Source organism: Colossoma macropomum, unplaced genomic scaffold (assembly GCF_904425465.1).
Source record: "Colossoma macropomum unplaced genomic scaffold, Colossoma_macropomum, whole genome shotgun sequence".
NCBI lineage: Eukaryota > Metazoa > Chordata > Actinopteri > Characiformes > Serrasalmidae > Colossoma > Colossoma macropomum.
The window spans coordinates 54,571-76,936 of record NW_023494809.1 but is presented as its reverse complement, the minus strand read 5'-3'; the positions used below and the strand labels follow the sequence as shown (position 1 = coordinate 76,936).

Sequence of the window (22,366 nt, the reverse complement as noted above, 5' to 3'; positions counted from 1 at the left end):
ATAGTAACTATAGCAAAATGTAATATATCATAGTATTGAAAGGTAGTCATGTAGATTGTTTACTATAGTAACTATAGCAAAAGGTAGTGTATCATAGTATTGAAAGGTAGTCATGTAGATTGTTTACTATAGTAACTATAGCAAAATGTAATGTATCATAGTATTGAAAGGTAGTCATGTAGATTGTTTACTATAGTAACTATAGCAAAAGGTAGTGTATCATAGTATTGAAAGGTAGTCATGTAGATTGTTTACTATAGTAACTATAGCAAAATGTAATGTATCATAGTATTGAAAGGTAGTCATGTAGATTGTTTACTATAGTAACTATAGCAAAAGGTAGTGTATCATAGTATTGAAAGGTAGTCATGTAGATTGTTTACTATAGTAACTATAGCAAAATGTAGTGTATCATAGTATTGAAAGGTAGTCATATAGATTGTTTACTATAGTAACTATAGCAAAATGTAATATATCATAGTATTGAAAGGTAGTCATGTAGATTGTTTACTATAGTAACTATAGCAAAAGGTAGTGTATCATAGTATTGAAAGGTAGTCATGTAGATTGTTTACTATAGTAACTATAGCAAAATGTAGTGTATCATAGTATTGAAAGGTAGTCATATAGATTGTTTACTACAGTAACTATAGCAAAATGTAGTCATGTAGATTGTTTACTATAGTAACTATAGCAAAATGTAGTGTATCATAGTATTGAAAGGTAGTCATGTAGATTGTTTACTATAGTAACTATAGCAAAATGTAGTGTATCATAGTATTGAAAGGTAGTCATATAGCTTGTTTACTATAGTAACTATAGCAAAATGTAGTGTATCATAGTATTGAAAGGTAATACTGTAGGTGTATCCTACAATGTTTACCACAGTAAAGTGCAGTATACCAAAGTATTGTACTGTAAATGCCAGTTGGAAAATCACACTGGTTCCACAAGTGACCAGTGAACTCCCACCTGTACAGAACTTAACTGGTTTTTACCTGGAAATTTGAGCACTTCTGCTGGCGCTTACCGCTGCACAAATGCCAGCAGAAACCAGTTAAAAACCAGATCATTCTAGTAATAAACACCAGCAACCAGTTGATTCTGAACTGGAGTTTCCCCTGGAACTTTTCATCTGTGGACTTCAGTGTTTTATCACCATCAGTGACTCATATTTCAGTGATGTGGGAAGGTAAAATGGTCACGTTTGGGCAAAACAGGGTGGTGTTGATGATGTTCACAGTTTTTAATGTTAGCCCCCTCGCAGTCTGGTACACACTGCGCATGGGAGCCGTATGCAGAGGGTAAAATTAAGCAGGTTTCGTCTTTTATTCGTCATGTTTTTCTGTGTTTATGTATTCGTTCAAACCCTTGCCATCCGCCGGATGCGGTGTCGGCGTCATCATCGCCTGGGCGGTGACGTGTTTCCTGCTGTCTGTTTATGTCCGCCGTAGCTGCTTCGGCTCTTATTTTCTTTCTTTCTGCGGCTATAAAGACAAAAGGAAAGATTTTACAGCCTCCCGTTCAGAGCTGCAGTCCTAGGATGGTCGATATTGTGTTGGTTTGGAAGTGAAGCTCTCGGTAAGTCCAACTCCCGAAGCTGAGCGTTAGCTTCTTTTTTCGCAACTGTCCGTTCCACCTTAAATGGTGCAGCAGTTACATTAGAGCGCCTGAGGCGCTCTAATGTAACTGCTGCACCATTTAAGGTGGAACGGACAATTGCGAAAAAAGAAGCTAACGCTGAGCTTTGTGAGCAGCACATTTCTTCCTAATCGTTATTTATTCTCTGTTTTCGTCTATTCGGCGCATTTACTCACCATTTCTGCTTCATTTATTCTCCATTTTCGACCTGTTTTGGCTTTAGATTTACCCTAAAGGCTCTTTAAGCACTGCGTGTTGTACGTTAAACATTGTGGCTGCTGCTCTGTGTTACTGAACACAGCAGTTCTACAATAACGAGTGAAGGTTTTTTTACATTTTATTTGGACATTTAGCCTCTGTTTAAGATTTATTTCCGTCCTGCTTTCATTTACGTGAAATAGCCCCCCAGTAGCACTTTCTCTTTCGCTTTTGACAGCACTGAAGATCAGCTTACAGGCTGTAATCAGAATAAATAAGGCTTATGTAATGATAATTATTATGATATTTATTTATGGAGTGCTTTTCATTGCTCAGAGTGGTTTACAGACAGGTGATAAAGCTTATGACCGGATTATTGAGTGCATGTAAACATACTCACTGGTTCTATATATGTAGAGAATGTGCTGTGTATGGTTATTTATAGCATCAAAAAAGGCTTTTTCTGTTGTTACGAGCTTGGTATTGCAACAATAGCGATATCAAGCTGGATAGAACCCTTTTCGAAAAGGTTCTGTGTAGAACCATGTACAACACATCCTCCGTCAATCTGAAGGACTGTTTAGTGATGCAAAGGACCGTTTAATCATGCCAAGGGTTCTTTGAGTGTTCATAGTTCTGTGTAGAACCACTGTCCAGAGTCTAAGATCACACCCAGGCTTCCTATTTCAGGTTTGGTCACAAAACAGGTTTGTCTGAGTTTTAGTACCGAAAATCAGTGTTGTAGAACATTTCTGGTAATGTGATATCAGTCCGGACTTGGTGCTTTATGAGGTAGATTAAGGTCACACTGATTTCAGAACAGCATAAATAAACAGTATATATAATCAGTGAATGTGAATGTAAAGCTGTCTGATCCGTCCCTCTCTCTCTACAGAGCGTCTCAGTCACCATCTTTCAGTGAATCCACTGTTAATGATCACAGCTACACACCGGAGAGCAGCCCGTCAGAGCAAAGTGTGAGGGGCTTATGTGGGCCACACCCGCATTCAAATGACTGGGCTTCTTTTTTCTGAAGCGTTTATAAACTGTAGTGTTGATTTTTTTGGTTCATTTTGTTATCGATGGAATCTCAGAGACATATAAACACATTTTTATACAGCAAGAATAAAAATAATTGTAGGTTTCTAACAGTAAAAATGAAAAGTCCAAAAATCCAAATTAAAAATTTTTTAGAGAATAAGAAAAAATAAATCGAACTTTGGGATGAAAGCGTATGTCGTGAAGCCCTGCAGAAGCCATTGAACTGTAGGTGTGTGTAGTGTTTTGACAGTCAGGCTTATAAACACTTATCGTGATTTGTGCGTATTCAGCGTTCCTTACTGTAAAATAATGAGTCTGGAATGCTGCAGGACAGGCTGGGGGTGATTTTCACTCTTATAAAACCGGCCTCACCTTTCACCGCCTCATGGGTTCCAAAAGTAGCACAGAATTTCACTGAGGAACCCTCTCTGAAGAGCTCATGAAGTAAGACTGAACAGTTTGGGAAAAAAATCTAATTGCGATTTTTCTGACTGATATTGCGGCTGTGATTTAAATTGCGATTTGTAAGTTCAGACTCTGCCTTCAACATGGTGGTGGTAGTATGAGGGAAGACTGACTGAGGGGGGGGACTCTGAGAACTTGGGCTGGAGTTCTGGGCAGATTCTGCCTGTAGCTAGAAGGCCGGACCCCCTCATAGCTGTAGTAGGACTGATGCAGGACTGAGGAACAGAGAGGAGATGGGGGGGCGGTGGGGATTATAATCACTTCGTCACGGGAACGGAAGGTGAGGATGTGAATTTATAGGGCGTTAGATTGGAAGAAGGAGGGGTTTCAGCCATGCCCCTCCCCTCAAACTTCAGTTATATAAGTCCAGGCCTGTTATTTTGGCCAAGAAGACCAGAACGTCCACTTTTTCTGGCTTCAGAACTCTGAACGTTAGCGGTGCTTGTGATGTCACAGCATATAGTTATTTGGTTGCTTCTGATTGGTCTAACTCATCTACAGGCGGTTTACAAGCGCTGATATTAGGCTAACGTTCCCCAGTTAAGACAACACTGCTAATCAAAAATGGCTGTAATTTAAAATTGCAGCTCTTGCGGTTTAAAAATGACACGCTTTAAATCGAGATTTCGACGTGGGGCTGAAAGATTAACTGTTTTTATCAGGAAGGTTACTGGAGCAGAGCCAGCTTTCTTATAACTGATGTAGATGCAGCTCTGTCTTTAGCTCCTCTCAATAAAACATAATAAAGCCGACCTCTGACCTCTGCGTCCATCCGTTTTCCTTTACTGATTGACAGACAGTTCCAGACCTGCTTAATACTTTCGGGAAATGCTCTCATTGAGCCGAGGACACACGCTGCAACATGTAATCAGTATCTGAGATATAGGGATGGTTAAAGGGGCGTGGCCTTGTTTTCTGTCTTTAAATGCATGTTAATGAAGGTGAAGACTAAACATGGAGAAGCAGCGTTTAGACACTCTGCTGCTCTTAAATGGACCCAGTGGACAGAGAGCATTAGAAGAGCCGACACTGGACACTTTAAACCAGCCAGAGCAGCTTTCAGCTCCGTTTAAACGCTGTTAGCTCTGCTGCTCTTCTCTCCTCTAACGCCGCTCTGTCATCATCATTTCAGCTTTAATCTGATTTTTAGTTATCCTAACTTAATTTTCAATTAGAGTTTACTTCTGTGCTACTTTCCTCTTTTAAATCTGTTCTGTTATCATTTTTAAATCGTTTTTAATTTCTAATCTCCTTTACTTTTTAAACGACTCTATATTTTCTCATCTGTAAAGCATTTTGAATGACAGCAGTGAATGAAAGGTGCTGTATAAATAAATTTGCCTTGTTATGGAAAAAGTGCAGTCCTTAATTTTAGATGCTTTGATCTTTTCAGTGATTATTCTTTGATTTAATGTGTGTTTAACTACCAAAAAGAAGCAGATACTGTTCTGCTGTTTTATACCTTGCTGAAATTACTGTTTTGTGCTTTTGAGCCACTTTGTTCCTCCACACTGCAGCACATCACTGCTTTCTGATCGTTATTTATTACTCACTTTACAGTGCACGTTTTCCAGTTAGGCTTGAGTCTTGATGTAATAAAGCTTTCTGGTTTATGAGCTGTTAAAAACGGTTAAAAGCAGGACTAGCAAGAAATTTCAAAACGTTTACATCATTGGAAGATTCAGTCAATAAATGTACCAAATATGAAGTCCAGTGATTTGAGGGGGGGTGTGTGTGTGTGTGTGTGTGTGTGTGTGTGTGTGTGTGTCAGTTCCAGAATGGAGTCGCCGCTGGTGGACGACGATATCTGCATCCTGAAGCATGAGACGGCGTACATGGCGGAGAGTCCGGTGGCCGTGTGTTCGGGGGACGAGTCCGTGGCCTCTCACTTCGCTCTGGTGACGGCGTACGAGGACATAAAGAAGCGCCTGCGGGACACGGAGAGAGAAAACACGCAGCTGCGCAAACGCGTCAAACAGCTGGAGGACAAGGTCAGTTCAGAAACGCCCCGACGCTTCAGACATGTAGTGAAATTCAGCTCCAACGGTTTCACAGATATCAGACACTTTAAACACGACAGACTGCTTTACCGTCTGTTTTTGTGTCAGTGATTGTTACTAATACAATATCTGAGAGATTTTTTGGGTTGAGTTTCTCACATTCCTTAGCTACTCTAGACTTTAGTGTTGAACTCACATTGCTTCGTTATACTTTTTTAAGCCACAACACACGACCAGTACAGCTTTATACAACAGTTCTGAAAAAAGAAAGAACAAAGGCAAGAAAAGAAGCCTGAAATATTCTATCAAACGTGCTTTAATGACACAGAATCCTTCTGCAGCATAAAGTAGCACCTGTTTTTGTTACAGACCAAATGATAAAGGCAGCTTTAAATGGAAATTCACTGGATATTCGACTTTCTGTCCTCAGTTTCTCGTAAAATAAACTCCCAAAAATGATCAAACCTGCAATTTCTCTCTCCTGATAGAACTGCAGCCCAATATTTGTAAAAAATGTTCATCATGTTCAGCTGAATATTTCAGACACGTAGATCACTGAGGCTTTAGTCATTAAGGAGCGTCTGAACAGACGCTGATTTAATGTTATTCTGCCTTCTTTTAGGTAAATACATAAGAGATAAACCTTGATGTACGAGACTTCAGCGCAATCAGTTTCAGCGCGTGAAATCAAGCGCCAGTCTACCAGCCCCCCATTCACATATCATTTACATGAAGCACACCCTAATTCACGAATGTTTTTTTAGAGAGCCGATAAAACAACAGCGTTTAGCAGCTCATGAGCCAATAGTTGAGCTCTTAGGTGGAGTTTGAGTCAGTGAAGGCACAGCTGATCAAACTTCATAGTGTTAAAATCACAATAAAATGTGAAATAGACAAAAAGTCAGTGTTTTTAAGACTCTGATTATTTTCCTAAAATAACAGATTAAACGCTGTATTACTGCAGCGTACGCGTGTGTTCACACAGTGTATGTGCTGTTCTGTATTTTTGGGCGGAGTCAATAGTATAAACCAAAGTACAGTATAATTATGTCTTAAAATCGAACATGGAATATTGACATAAGGGTGTGTGTAAAATAAGCACATTCACTTTTGTACTGCATACATTATTAGCATATTGTTATTTTCTATTAGTATTATTGTTATTGGTATTATAGATGATATTTATAATAGTTTGGGTTAGTTAACCTCAAATCAGGCTTTTTTTCCTGTTGTTAAATGTTTACGCTCTAATGTACTCACTGATCAATAACAGAACTGTGGGTGGAATGTGTTCATTTTACCCTCAGATTTGACCGACTGCAGCTTTGATGATTAGAGCTGGTGAACGTTGTGTAATCAGTAGTGAAGTGTGCTAACTGCATTGTTTGTTTGTTTGTTTGTTTGTTTGTGTTCAGCTGTTTAGACCTGAAGCCCCGCCCTCTGAGGGGCCGCAGTACATGAACAAAGCCTTCAGTGCGTATCGAGGAATCTACATGGAGAAGAAGGACCTGCAGGCAGAGCTCAATAAACTGGTACTCAGCGCCGTCACGCTCACAACTACAGCCGCACTGTTTACACAAAACATTATTATTATTATTATTATATTATTATTGCCGTGACAGGAGGGCTTGTGGTATATTAAAGGGCCCGTATCCTACATTTTTCCTGCATTTTAATTCTTCCCCCTGCAGTCCAGATATAATGTTTGTGTTGTTTATGTTCCAAAAACAGTCAGAATTCATTTCTACATAAACATTTTCGGCCTTTCTTTATCCCTCACGGTTAAACAGGCTGATTCTGTTACTGTGCCTTTAAGACTAATGTATGTAAATGAGCTCTGTTCTGATTGGCTGTCCTGTTTTGCTGTCTCATTCAGAAAGCAGTACAAGTATTGTTTTCTTAGTAAATGTTCTGTTTTATTTTATTAATCATTTTCAGATTTACAATTTTAATAATAAAATGAGTTTTAAAAATGTAATTATGTTTAAGCTTTCATTTTTATTTACTTATTTTTTTAATTATGTATTTTTATCTGTGTTTTATATTTGTTAATTTTGTTTTTATTATTCATTATTTGTTGATTCAATTTCATTTTTATTTTTCAAGCCCTGTTCTTTTCAGTATAGTCACGCATGTATGCTTGGTGACACCGGGTCACCCTCAGTGTGTTTCAGAGTAAATTTAAAGTCATTGATTGAAAATCATCAGTTTTTGCAACTTAATTTGCATATATGGACTGTCTGGACTGGAGCTTTTGAAACAACAGCGATTACATACATTTGACTAAATCAAACTATTTAATTAAAAAAAATAAAAAACTTAACCAAAGTAATCCTTTTGTTGGGTTATGTGTGTAAGATTCACCAAAACACTCGCAGAAACTCCTCTGGAGCTGTGATTGGTCAGGATGATCCCAGCACACTTTGATTGGATACAGGCTCATTTGAATACTGCAGCCTCCTGTGGTGTCAGTACTGCAGAACCCAGTATCACCATAACACACAAACAGCGCTCTCAGTCTCGTTTTCATCCTCCTTCGGACCGGACCGGTGCTGTTGGTCAGTAAGCGGTGTTTGTGTGCTGTGTTGCAGAAGAAGGAGCGAGCCGAGTCCGAGCGGATGCTGACGGAGCAGCTGCAGGCCAAAGAGCTGGAGATCCTGCAGCTCAGATCAGAGATGGAGACCAGCCAAGGTACACGGCACACCGAGTTCAGCTCAGCTCAGTCCTGTTCAGTTCAGCTCAGTCCTGTTATAAACAGCAGTGAAAGGAAATGATAAACACTAAACACTGCAGCACTGGCTGGAGATGGAACGATTCCACCGTTCTGATATCAATACTGATACTGAAACCTTGAACGTCAGCCGATACTGATGTACCATACCTGATGTCAGATCAGAGGCATCTCTAATGCTGACCAGTCAGGACAGTAGTGAGCCAGTAATGGCCAAAAATATATATATCACAGTATAATTAAAATGTCGTACCGTTTCAGTATATATTATGGTATATATTTCTAAATGAAACCCTTTTAGATGCTGAACTAACAGATTAAGAGTAGCTTATTATTCTCCCTTCACTCCATTTTTAACATTCAAAATCAGCCTGATATTCTGACAAAAACGCTGCTCAATGTTAAGACACATCTAAATTTCTGTAAATCTGATGCTTTTTGTGTGAATTTCTAAAATGTGAATAAGAGGCCGACTTTAGCTTCATCATGTTTTTCAAGTCATTTATCTGATGCAATCTCAGTGTAAAAGATCTTCTTTAAGGTTCTCCTTATAAATGCAGGGTGATGTGTTTAGCTCTGCTTCAGTGCTGCAGCAGGCTGGGAGTGCTGGACTGAGGGCTGTCAGTTACTGCTCATTACAATAGTAGGCCACGCCCACACCGTTCTCAGTCGGATAAGTGATTTTTAAGCCGTGTTTTATGTTCCTGTCTGTTTTCTTTTTTTATTCAGACTTTGCTGGATGTTTAGTGAAACACTCATGTTAGTGTCATATAAAGCAGTTTAATATGTTACTCTGTGTGTCCTGAGACCTGCACACAGGTGTGACACTCATCCGCAGTGGGTAAAACAGTGTGTGTGCAGGTTTTAGAGCCCACGCGTCAAACACAAGACAACTCAAGGTCAGATCAGGCCCACCACACAGACCCTATCCGGCCCACTAAAGTACTTTCATTTTCTGTTCATATTAGCCTGTTTCACAATGCGCTGCGCTGCAGTCCCCAGCATGCACTGAAACTGCTGACTCTCCTCCCCCAACAACAGTCTATGGGACAGCGGTTACACCTGAATTCTACACAATTCTACACAGTTCCACACCAGTCGTATCACCAAAATGCATTTCAGCTGCAGTTCAACCAACGTAAACACTGAACGGCGGCTCAGCAGGTCAGAAACGGAGCACAAGACTTAATGAACTGAAGCAGAGAAAGGATGGCAGGGGTTTAGTTTAAGCAGATAGGTGGGTTTAACAGAAGGACCACCTGGGCACATTTACATTTTACTATTGTAGTTTTTGTGTATTTCGAATAAACAGTCGCCAGTTTGGGTTTTAGCACAACATTAATAAAAATGAAATAAAACATTTTTTCTCTGGCCACAAATTTGATGAGATTTTTTAATATGGCCCTTTTAGGGGTCGAGTTCGACACGCCTGTTTTAGAGGAACTCAGACTCTGATGAGTGTCTTCATGTCTGCTGTGTTCCTCTCAGTGATGAAGAGCCTGACTGAAACGCAGGATTACTGGCAGGTGGAGCGCAGCAGCAGTGAGGTGCAGATCCACACACTGCAGGAGGAGCTGGACCGACTGAGACTGGAGAACAGCCGCCTGCAGAAACTCTGCTCCGCCCCACCGGTGAGAGTCCGCGCTCTTCGTCAGTGACCGCAGCTTCTGTAGGAACCACCATCGTCATCGACATCAACATCAGCGTCTGATTGGCTAATCTTTCAGCCCTGGTTAACACATCAGTTTTCATCCTCATCATACATACATTTTTATATTTTATTGTTTATCCTGAAGTCCACTCATAGCATTTGTGTACTTCTGTGTACACTCTTAACAAAGAGGGTTCTTCAAGGGTTCTTGAGTAAAGGGAGTGGTTCTATATAGAACCATGAGCATTCAAAGAACCCTTTGTATGATTAAGGGGTTCTTTACATGGAGAAATGGTTCTTTAGATTGATGGAGAATGTGTTGTATATGGTTCTATGTAGAACATTTTCGAAAAGGGTTCTGTAGAGCACCAAAAAGGGTTCCCCTCTTTTTTGGTGCTATATGGATCTCTTTTTGCTAAGATTGTACCAAGAACAGTGATAATTCAGGTTTATATGAACATTTTTAAACCTCTCTCTATCTCTCTTTATCTGCTGCGTTTACATTTATGAATCAAAGCGGATCAGCAAACAATATTCAATCCTTTTTTTTTTTTTATTCTGCCACCGCCAGTAGCAGCGTCTGCAGAACACGCTAATTATTCCCAACTCCTGCAGAGGTGGAATAAAACGGATGTCGATTTCTTTTAGTGTTGAACACTCGTACTTTGAGGCTCAGTCCCATTTCACCCCTCGCCCCTACCACTGAGCCCTCAGCCCTCAGTTTTGTGTGTTCTCGTCTGAGGGTAGGGTCCTGATTCTTGTTGAGATAGAGGGGTAGGGCAAAGTCTTGGGGCTACATGAGCCTCCAAACAAGGTTTTTCAGAAAGAGAATCTGGTGAATATCCAACTTCAGCTTCATATCACTGAAGAATTAGGGGTGGGTGATAATAAATAATTGCCCCCCTCTTTGAAGTCATATGATGCCCTAAATGTAACTAAAGCCCAGCAGTGAGGAGCTGAACTTTACCCTCCTCTGCTGTCACTGCAGACTGGCAGGGTCGCCTACAGAGCAGCGCTGGTAGCTGTTAATGAAGTGATGCTCTTTTTATTTGAGGGTCCCATTTCAGAGGGAAGATTTCAACCACAACCCTGTAACTCAGTTCCAAGGGGCAACACTCGAAAACAAGGGGTAGGGGTAAAAATAAGAAATGGGATAAGTCCAGGCTCACTCGGTCATCAACAAACCTAAACTTCAGCAAAAACAGTTTGAAACATGTTCAAAGCACTTTTTAGAATAATTGAGCCTCAAAAGCTGCTGGTCTTCCAGTAGTGCTGTCACCATGGCAACGTTTACACTGCTGCATGGTGCCGTCAGTCGCACACCGTCACTAATTACACCCTGATTGTTATGAGACGTCTTTCTTTTAACCAAACTCTTTTCTTTAGAACATTTGGGTTTCCAGTGCCACAGGCTCATTCAGAATGAGGGCATGTGACTGTTTTAGCACCATTAGCTCACGGTTTAAAGGTGCAGTCACTTAATCACAGTTATTGATGAATTTTATTTATTTCCGTTGCAGGATGTTTCAGAGAGTTCATCTGTTAAAAATGATGAGGGCCAGGAGGTGGCGCCGGAATCCAGGTACTGGGTCTGACTGGAGAGTGAGTGTTGGAGTGTGTATGCTGTTTGGTGTTTTGTGTGTTTTCAGTCCAGTCACTAGATGGCGCTGTTTGACTGTTACAGCTTCTCTCATGTCTTTTGACTGGAATCAGTTGAGACTGTAGTTTCTCACATCTGTTTGTTATTGATGTGTGTGTTTGTGTAATGATGGATCATTAATATATTTGTTTAGAGTGTTCCTTTATATTTTGTAAAACAAGATAATAATTCAGTGGCTGAGGTAAACAAAGTCATTCAGAGTGAAATATTAATGGTGGAAAATCTGAAAAATGGTTTTCTTCACCTCACAACACCATTTATGTTCCCTGGATTTAATACATTTTAGGATCAAAAGCTTCTCTAAAGCACTTTGAGCTGCCACCAGTATAAAAAGTGCTCTAGAAATAAAGATGTCATTTCTGTCTTATTGTGATTATCTCAGTCATCAGGCAGTGAATTCATAACCATTTCATGTAGTAACTTTCTGTGAGGGAGCTTTTAGAGGTGGACGTCTGGTTCCTATCACCACCACTGTGAACAGTTCTGACTCGGTAAGTTTCTCTAGAACAGAGCGTTTCACACCAAACCACTCTGAAAGGCTCTGTTTACATCTTAACCACTTAATTATGCAGGGATTTTGAAAAACGGGTAGAGTCCTCCTTTACCTTGTGTCTGTGGTTATTAAAGCCGCACTATCATATCTGTTCGCTGAATAATTGCTGTGTTTGTTCTGATAGCTAATCAAACAGATGTGCGTGTCTGTTTCCACACACACTCGGCCTCTCACTACAGCTCACAGTGGACGTTCTGTTTACACTAAAATGTGTTCAGAGCATGTCAGTGAATATTCAGTGTATAAGGAGCTGCATCTGCACCTGTACCTGCAAAAGTGTCCTGTTTTATTGCTCTCACTTCATTTCTCCTGTGAATGTGATGTGTTCTAGCTGAATGAGGAGAACAGAGCGTTTCCCACCAAACCACTCTGAACCACTCTGAACCAGTCTGATTACATCTTAACCACTTAATTTGGAAAATCTATAGAATTCCCCTTTAAATCTGAAACACACTATACTGATGTGTGTGCATGAACTCTCCAACACAGGGAGCTCGAGTTCTGCATAACAGTACAGATTAAATGGCTTAGAAGCGAATATATGAGGTTACGTTGCAGGCTTGAACCTAAATAAGATGAAAAATATTAGATTTTTTCAGCAGTTTGTCCAGGACAGGGCTGTTTTCCTATTAATGTAAATGTTTAAATGTGCAGTTAGTGTTGATGATGGTTGTGAGCTGCAGTGTTTTGTGAGCTGCCGTGTTTTGTGAGCTGCAGTGTTGTTTCCTGTGTTGTTCCCGCAGGGCGGTGGCTGTGATGAGGTCGTATGAAGACGTTTGCAGTGAAATGTCCCATTTGCGTGTGATAGTGAAAACTCAGTCTGATCTGATGAAGAAGCTCAGAGACAGGCCGCTGCCCCCAGTGCTCCGGAGAGGTCAGTACAGCACTCACTGTGCACGCTGTGCACGCTGCACACACTGCACACAGGGTTCATCACATCAACTCTCACCTTATAGAGTGATCAAAACCAGCTACACTCTTAAAAAGATGTTCTTTATTAGAGAAAATGATTCTATATAGAACCATGAACACTCAAAGAGCCCTTAGCATGATTTAAAGGGTTCTTTGCGTCATGAAAGGGTTTTTCAGATTGATGGAGAATGTGCTGTATGTGGTTCTGTATAGAACCTTTTTAAAAAGGGTTTTATTGTTGCAGTGACCAGCTTGTATACAAAGGAAAAACACTTTTGGTGCTATATAGAACCCTTGTCAAAAAGGAATATCTTGAAGAATATCTTTTTGAAGAGTGTAGAACGTCTGATCCGACTGATAAGCCTCTGTCTGCAGTACAGAGAGATATTGAGTTTGAATGTGGAACAGGAACATTTTAATCTGAGAGCTCTTCTGATTCGGTTCTGAATCTTGAGGAAATGATTCAGTGCACAGTGAAGTCTCTGATGTCCTCACAGTTCAGTTTGTTATTTTGATTTGATTCAGGATTAATGTTAAAAACGCGCTGTAACTGGAGGAGCTGTTTACAGTCTTATGATTGGTTGGTTTTCTGAGTGAACAACGTAAATAAGTTCTGTTTATTTCAAATTGGTTTAACAAATTGGAAGAAAATAATCTCTCACACAGGCCACGCTTTGTGTGTGTGTGTGTGTGTGTGAATATATATATATATATATACGTATGTATATATATATATATGTATATGTATATGTATATATATATATATATATATATATATGTATATATATATATATATATATATATATTATTCTAATGTTTTATTCAGTAAATAAACAGTAGCTGCATTAAAACATCAGGAAGTGTGTCTCTATAGAGGATGTGTTTACTTATTCACACTCAGAAAATCAACAACATGGAATTTAACCAGGGCGCACAAACTTTTGCACACGACTGTATACAGTAGTGGAGAACAGACAATGACAACAATACTGGATATTTGGAAATTAAATGAATGTACACTTTATAGAATATTATTATCATTGATTTATAACTATAATTGACCTTTTAATTGGAATTGGAAATTTGGAAATTTGTTTGTATTTTGTGTTACAGTTATTATACATAACAACAACAACAACAACAACAACAACAACAATAATAATAATAGCAGCGGTGGCTTGTTTTTTCCCGTTAGCTAATCAGAGTTCAGATTGTATTGATATGTAGTTGTTTTAGATGCTGAAATGTAAATAACACTATTAGTAATACTATTAATAATAATAACTTTATTTACAGACTGCTGTTGGCTCAGAGAGTAAGGTTTACAGACAGATGATTAATTTCTTATTACAGTTCAATTTGACTGATCTTCTTTTCTTTTACAAATATTATTCACTAACAGCGAAATAATGTGGGAACATTCAACAAATGCTGAGTATCAGTTTAATAACGAGAAGCAATGACAAATCAAATGAAATAAATAATCACAAAATCGGAGTTGAGCTGTAATTAAAAGCTAAATTATAGAGATTTTTAGATGTTTATTAAAAGTGAGCTCTGAGCTCGACTGTCTAATAAAAGCTGAACTGAGCTCCACAGTTTAGAAGCAGAACAACTGAAAGAGTCTCTCCACGTTTTCTGTGTTTTACTGAAGGAGTTCAGAAGGTCAGAATCTGCAGATCTGAGATCATAAACAGACATTCAGGAGCTTTAAGGCCATTTAGAGCTTTAAAGACCAGCAGCAGAGCTTTAAACTCTCTCTAACAGATCTTCAACACTGCAGTATTTGGTTCGCGATCATCCTGATATTTAAGGGATGTTATTGTAGCATATATTAAAAATGTCTGTTTTAGTATTTAAATATTAAAAAAAGAAGGAACAGGCCTCTGTCTTTGCTGTAGGCTAACTTAGTTAAACTCTGTCTCAAATACTACAGCACTAGCTATTAGTGCAGCGTCTGAGGGAAATTCCACCCATTTTTCAGAATTTCCCCCATAATTCAGTGTGTTTGAGGTGTGAGTGATTCAGAGTGGTTTGGTGTGAAATGGTTCAGATGTCTTTACAGTGGTGGTGATAGGAACCAGGGGTCGCCATGACTACAACACAAATATAGACATTTTATTTACTATCCAGAACCACCAGTGAACCTACACGAGTCTTCTGAGTTTATATGGAATGTTGATGATGGAAAATAGTGGAAAATCTGAAATAATAAGTTTTCTTTGGGGACTATTTTGCCTCACAGCGCCCTGCATGTATCCCTCCACCTTGAATGGAGTTTAAGTTCTCTAAACTATCATAAAACAGTGTCTCAGTCATCAGGCAGTGAATTCATAACCATTTCATGTAGGAACTTTCTGTGAGGAGCTTTTAGAGGTGGACGTCTGGTTCCTATCACCACCACTGTGAACAGTTCTGACTCAGAACAGTTCTGACTCAGTTCTAACTACTTAACTGTGCAGGAATGTTTGAAAATGAGTTCCCCTTTGTTGACTTTAACAGAAGGTTTTGTCTCGGCCGTGTTTCAGTTTTTCAGCTTCAGTTACACTAAAATTGCTCTGACTGCTGTTTAATCTCAGTGGGGAAGGTATAAATACTCGCGTGGTGTGGGCTAATTATAAGAGCCGTGATCCTGCAGGGAAACTGTGCTTCCTTTTTCATCTGCTGTCTTCCTCTTTCTCTCTCTACCTCTCCTCTGTTCTGTGCAGCTCATGAATGTTTAGATGAGGCGAATGCGGCGTCTGTCCGACCGAGCGTGTTTATAACGCTATAAGAGCGACGGCTGGATTTGATCAGCGCTGCTTCTGTATCTAAATTCAAACTCAGACGTGCCGCATATACATCAGACAGTATGAAGTTAGCGGATGAGGAGCACGTCAGTGGGTTTATATTCCTCCTCTCCAATCAGATCCAGTGGAGTGAGAGTAATCACCCGGCCGTAGCGTGTTTATGAGCGCGGCGGCCGGCCCGTGCGCTCGGAGCAGGAACGGCAGGTGTGAATTGGAATAAAGGGCAGCTGCGTGTTTATTTCAGACACTTTCAGAGTTCTTTCGCTTTTCCTTCATATGTTTCCTTTTCTGTCTCTTCTGAGAGATACTGCACTACCGCGGGAGGGAAGCTGCAGCAGTATAACTGTCTGAAGATTATTCAGTAGTTCTAATTATATACAATATTCAATAACTTCAATAAACTGTGTGCTCATTTTTTGGCCTGATTAAAATTATAAAGTTGTTGTCACTAATCCAGTGTTATTTTTATACTCCTCTGCTGTCTAAATAGCTCCTCCAAGTACATTTTAACATGATTCCTGATTCATATGACAGTAATCGAGCTTGATATTTAATGATTAACTGAATCATTTCTTTTAGAATCGTAATTGAATCATTGTGAGATATTATTTTTAAGTTTGCTGTGGTTTTAAACAATGTTAAAGTATAAAAAGAAGCGTTTACTCCTCACTTCATACAGACCATACATGGAAACTAAACTGCAAAAACAGCCTATTTTGATTTATTTATTTTTTTTGTGATTAGTTAAGCTGAAACAGATATGAAAGAATCAGCAGCTCCGCATTTTAAAATACTCAGTCTGTACAGTGATATTTATACACTGCACTGAAATCCAGTTAAACTGGACTAATGATGCTCTAATGAAACATGCAGCTGGTCAGGGTTATTTAAGTACTGACCGTTTTTACTGTACACTCAGAAAAGTCACGTAATTGATTGTAATAGTGGTGGAGCTAAACTGCTGTAGACTGAATGGTGGAGCTAAACTGCTGTAGCTGAATGGTGGAGCTAAACTGCTGTAGACTGAATGGTGGAGCTAAACTGCTGTAGACTGAATGGTGGAGCTAAACTGCTGTAGCTGAATGGTGGGGCTAAACTGCTGTAGCTGAATGGGTGGAGCTAAACTGCTGTAGACTGAATGGGTGGGGCCAAACTGCTGTAGCTGAATGGGTGGGGCTAAACTGCTGTAGCTGAATGGTGGAGCTAAACTGCTGTAGGCTGAGTGGGTGGGGCTAAACTGCTGTAGGCTGAGTGGGTGGGGCTAAACTGCTGTAGGCTGAGTGGGTGGGGCTAAACTGCTGTAGGCTGAGTGGGCGAAGGATACTCTAGACTGAGTAGTTGGTCATTTGTATATGTGTCATATGTGACATCACAGACTGCTTTTGCAGGGAAGCAAACAGATCCTTTCAGCCTCTCAAAAGATCCAGATCCATGAAATGAGCAGCTGAAGTTTTTTCCCGTGTCCAGGAGATTTTTGGTAATAATTTCTGATATGTAAATCATGACATTGAATTCATAAATTTGATTGATTTGTTTGTGCGTTTGCAGCTGCCTCCGTTCTCCCCGTGCAGTGTCTGGACGATGTGCAGACCAACTCTTCACCGATCAGAGTGACTGTTCCTCGCCCCCCCAGCGCACCACCACTCCCCTCCAGCGGGGGACGCCCCGGATCGTCACCAGTGGCTGAGGGTCTGCAGGAGAGTTTATGGAAGCCTCAGTGGCCACTGCAACGTCCGGCCCCGCTGGGCAGCCCCGGCGGCCCCCCCACCTTGCAGAACCACGGCACCCCCTCTCTGGACGACGGGTCCTGGTCCATCCCCAGCCACCCCCGGCCCTGCGACGCCCTCTTCTGGGAGGGGCCAAAGTCTAGCGGCTCCAGCTCTGAATGGGCAAAGCCGTACTGACCGAGAACCCTCACGTCTGACCGCAAAGACACCTTACCTGCCTTAAAGAGCGCCGGCCTCTCTGACGGGGCTGCAAGATTGCTTTAACAATTGTTTCCCTGCACAGTCCAACCAAAAGAAGACCAGCTATCCTCTCCAGGCTCCACCCTCAAAGGTCTTTCTTCATAGCTACTGTTGTGAGGTTAGAGAAGCTTCACAGAACACAGATAAAAATCCCATCAAACTGTAGAACAGTGTGTTTATACCACAATACCTACATTTAGAGTCGGTTATTCATTCAGCCTAATGAGAAACTGTAGAACAGCCTCAGTTTATATCACAATACCTACATTTAGAGTCGGTTATTCATTCAGCCTAATGAGAAACTGTAGAACAGACTCAGTTTATATCACAATACCTACATTTAGAGTCAGTTATTCATTCAGCCTAATGAGAAACTGTAGAACAGACTCAGTTTATATCACAATACCTACATTTAGAGTCGGTCATTCATTCAGCCTAATGAGAAACTGTAGAACAGACTCAGTTTATATCACAATACCTACATTTAGAGTCGGTTATTCATTCAGCCTAATGAGAAACTGTAGAACAGACTCAGTTTATATCACAATACCTACATTTAGAGTCGGTTATTCATTCAGCCTAATGAGAAACTGTAGAACAGACTCAGTTTATATCACAATACCTACATTTAGAGTCAGTTATTCATTCAGCCTAATGAGAAACTGTAGAACAGACTGATGAATGTAGGTATTGTGGTATAAACTGAGTCTGTTCTACAGTTTGATTTTTATCTGTGTTCTGTGAAGCTTCTCTAATTTCACAACAGTAGCTATGAAGTAAGACGTCTGTGGGCGGAGCCTGGGGGGGTCAGTTTGGTGGGAAAGTGCAGAATGTGGTGACGCTGCTGTCTGAAGTCCAGGCTGAGGTACCTCAGAACACCTGCACTGTGTCTGCTGCTGAGGGCAGGTGTGTCGCTCTCACCTGGGGGTGTAAATAGCTTTTCAGAGAGGGGTGTGTGTGGGTGTGTGTGTGTGTGAGTGTGTGTGTGTGTGTGTGAGTGTGTGTGTGTGAGTGTGTGTGTGTGTGTGTGTGTGTGTGTGTGTGTGTGTGTGTGTGTGTGAGTGTGTGTGTGTGTTTTAAACGCGCTCCATATAGAATCTGTCTGAATCCTGTAGTTGTGGTCCGAGTGCCGCTGCTGTAGGGGCTCCTGTTCGTGTTGTTTTATCCTCATTACTGTGAAAGACGCTGAGTGATTACGGCTGTAGTTAGATGATAATATCGTTGGTGCCTCTCTGTGTTTCTTCATTATTTCCCAAACACTCGGCTCCTTCAGGCTGACTTTAAACGCGCCATTTCTGGATTTATGAAAATGTAAAAGAATCCTGACGCTTTTTCTTAAAGCCATCCCTGATCAAAGGAACAGTTTGGCGAAAAAAACTGATTTTCAATGCTCCGCTTAGCCCAGGTGTAGTTGATCAGACAGGACATGTTTGGTTTGCAAATTTTAGCGCTGGAGCTATGTTGTGAAACAATAGAAGTCAATAGTCACCCAAATCTTTTCTGTAAATACATCCTCGAACTGCTTCCAGGTCTTCATTAAGTAGCATCTATATGTGTGGGCACACAGAGGGGAGTCTGATTCTGCAGTGGAGTCAGAATTCAGCACAACACCTGCTGTCTGAAGCGTCTACTTACAGCGTTCAGCTACAGTTCAGTTTGGTTCATGTTTATATTTTTAAATCTACGAGCTTTCGCCACCGTGATGAAGAGCTGGACGCGGTTTGAGCAAAGTTCTGCATTTTTACAGAAAGATTTGGGTGACTATTGACTTCCAGTGTTTTAGCTAGGTTACCCTCGCAGCTCCAGTGCTGAAGTAAAGAAGCTAAATTTGGACACCAAACATGATCAGCTACACTGGAGGTGAGTGAAACACTGCACACTAGATTTTTAGCCCACTGTTCCTTTAAACTGAAGGTTTAGAGCTCTTTTATTGGTTTGGATAGGAACCCATGTGACTGTTTAATGTGATAAATTAATTCAGTATGATGTTGTTTGTGCTGAAGTGTTCTGCTGCTGGTCCATCTCTGATCACCGTAGACCCGGATGTGGTCAGGTTAGTGGGAATAACGTGACCTCTAAACCAGGGACGTCTAGTTTGAGTTCTAGAGAACTTCAGTCGAACACAGTTTGGCCATTTCCGGACTCTGACACGCTACTGAACAGTTATTTCCATAACTAGTGACTTTATTTGAGTAAGCTAACCACTCAGTTTCTCTCTCCTTAAGCGCTTTTTAAATGAAACAGTAGAAGCCATATCGCCCCCTACACTTCCTGTAGTGTATTACAGTCTGTCAGAGTGACTGTGTGGATCATATGAACATTATAGAGCTTTTTAAATGAAACAGTAGAAGCCATATCGCCCCCTACACTTCCTGTAGTGTATTACAGTCTGTCAGTGACTGTGTGGATCATATGAACATTATAGAGCTTTTTAAATGAAACAGTAGAAGCCATATCGCCCCCTACACTTACTGTAGTGTATTACAGTCTTGTCAGAGTGACTGTGTGGATCATATGAACATTATAGAGCTTTTTAAATGAAACAGTAGAAGCCATATCGCCCCCTACACTTCCTGTAGTGTATTACAGTCTGTCAGAATGACCATATGAACGTTATAGCATGTTATTTAAAACATTAAATGTTATCCATAATCAACTTTCTTGACTGATCCTTGCGGCCGTATTAATCTCCAAACTGTGCTGGACTAAAGGCCCTCCAGGACTGTAACTGGACACCCCCAGCCTGGACTGACCAGTAGAGGCTTGTTGGTCCTGTAAGCTACACCTTTAAAACAGGGGCCGTTTTGTTGTGTTGTTTCTCCCTCAGCAGGACCTTTTATAAGAACGCTCTTCCATGTGTGTAAACCTGTACAAACCGCCTTAAACCAGTTTAGCCGCAGCGCTGCCCCTACGGAACCACCGGAGAGACGTTCTCGCACATATCTGGGCGCTGTCTGTGTTGTAAATGTGAGATTAGTTCAGTGTGGTGTTGGACGGGGACTGAAAACTGTCACTATCACTCCTCCTGCGACGGAACGCCGCCCCCTGCTGGAACCGCTCTGTCTTCACCCGACTGCCCTACTGAACGGTCATTCATGAAGGTCTCAGTTTTCCGTTTTCCATTCTTTTGATTTTATGGGCAGTGGAGTTCGTGTGGTGGTCCAGCTGCACCTGCTGTGGGAACCAAAATGCAATGTACAGTTAGTGTAGATTATTTTATAGGATGACCACTCTGCAGACTGTTTGTAAATATTAAATTAAATAAATTAATGTAAACATTTGTATTTATTGATGAATCAAACATTGATTGGGTTGAAAACACGCAGCTTTCAGTGTGTCGTGTTTATGTTTTGATAGAAATGGTCAAGTATTGCGTCATCAGGGCGCCCGCTGTGTCGTTTGTTGGGATGTTTCGGTTTTTAAATGTCTAAAAAGTTGACTAAAAACCTAAATTATAGGTCAGAATTTGATAAAATGTCCACTGAGTTGACCTTTGTTTGGTCAGACATTGTTAACATCTAGCTGAGTTTCTAACAGCTTTTGTTCAGATCTCATTATTTGAAGATTAAAGGATGAGTGTTCAGAAAGGAGGCTGTGAAGCTCTGAGATCTGCTTTTCCTTTCTTCACCCGGTTGGACCTCCGTGTCCTCAAGTCCAGCTGCGATCCAAACCCAGACTGTGCAGCTGTTTAGATATCAGGCCAATGATCAGCCAGTGCAATCAGACTGAACTGCGTAAATGCAGCCTTCACATCACTTTATTTGATAGATGAACCATCAATCATACAATTATAAACACCACAAACATCATCTAATTACACCTGCAGAAGATCAGATGATGCAAAATTACCTGGAGTTAAATATCAATGTTCATATGATAAAACATGTCTTTGAAAAGACGATGTTATTATGACTGAACATACACAGCACTGTGCAAAAGTTCATTTTTCAGTGTCAGAAAACATATTTACTAGAAAACTGAAGCCTCAGCAACTAAATAAAACATGGAGCTCAAAACTGATTAAAAGCTCCAGAGAAAATGTGTCTCCTAACAACCACCTGGAAGAGCTGGTCAACCCCAAAACTGCCCCCATCAGATAAACAGCACTTAAAGCTTTCATCTCTGAGAGAGAGGAGAAAATCAAGCTGATCAGATCTGAAAACATCCACAGGTGTTTCTGTCCATCCTTCCACTGTGAGAAGACGACTCAGCGCTGTGGGTCTGAAAGGATGTGTAGCTGATCAAGAAGAACCTCACTGAGAAAAGGAGACGGACACATCAAACAAAGAAGCTGAACGATGGACTGACCACCCCAGAGTCCAGACCTCAACACCACTGAATGTGTTTGATTACTTCAGAAAATGATCAACCAGCTTCTAAGACTGAACTTTGGAGGTGTGTCTGCAGATTCTTTGAGGAACTGAAAGTGAGTCTCCTGAACAGAATGGAAGCTGGAATAAAGAGTGACTCACTGACTCACACAGCCGAGAGTAGAGTGAGCTTTTTTTGCTGAAACATTAATAACAGTAGTTTTGACTGGAAATGAATAAATGACAGGTCTGACTTTTGCACAGTGCTGTGTATGATTATAAATTATAATCTGAAATAGCTGAGTTTGTTGTGAGTGAATGAGTGAAGTGAGTGAAGCGAGTGAATGAGTGAGTGAAGCGAGTGCTGCCTGAGAAAGAAACTCACAGATTCATAACTCTGATACGCTCACACTGCAAAAACAGAGACCAGAGTAAAACTATACATTCT

General features: G+C 40.7%; 1 protein-coding gene across 1 annotated transcript; it reads left to right on the top strand.

Annotated features, from left to right (window-relative positions):
* The first annotated feature begins 1,189 nt into the window (after positions 1-1,189).
* azi2 (5-azacytidine induced 2) lies at positions 1,190-17,868 on the top strand. Its single transcript, XM_036558799.1, has 8 exons — positions 1,190-1,581; positions 5,117-5,336; positions 6,761-6,877; positions 7,937-8,036; positions 9,565-9,707; positions 11,248-11,309; positions 12,684-12,814; positions 17,190-17,868. Exons 2-8 carry the CDS (start codon positions 5,124-5,126, stop codon positions 17,543-17,545), a joined length of 1,122 nt encoding a protein of 373 aa, XP_036414692.1. The 5' UTR covers positions 1,190-1,581; positions 5,117-5,123; the 3' UTR covers positions 17,546-17,868.
* Positions 17,869-22,366: the final 4,498 nt, after the last annotated feature.

Bases quoted from the DNA above. Each gene is read 5' to 3' on its own strand.
- azi2 (XM_036558799.1), top strand. From the start codon at position 5,124: ATGGAGTCGCCGCTGGTGGACGACGATATCTGCATCCTGAAGCATGAG. The intron at 9,708-11,247 runs GTGAGAGTCCGC...TTTCCGTTGCAG, and splicing joins AACTCTGCTCCGCCCCACCG to GATGTTTCAGAGAGTTCATC. The intron at 12,815-17,189 runs GTCAGTACAGCA...GTGCGTTTGCAG, and splicing joins GCCCCCAGTGCTCCGGAGAG to CTGCCTCCGTTCTCCCCGTG.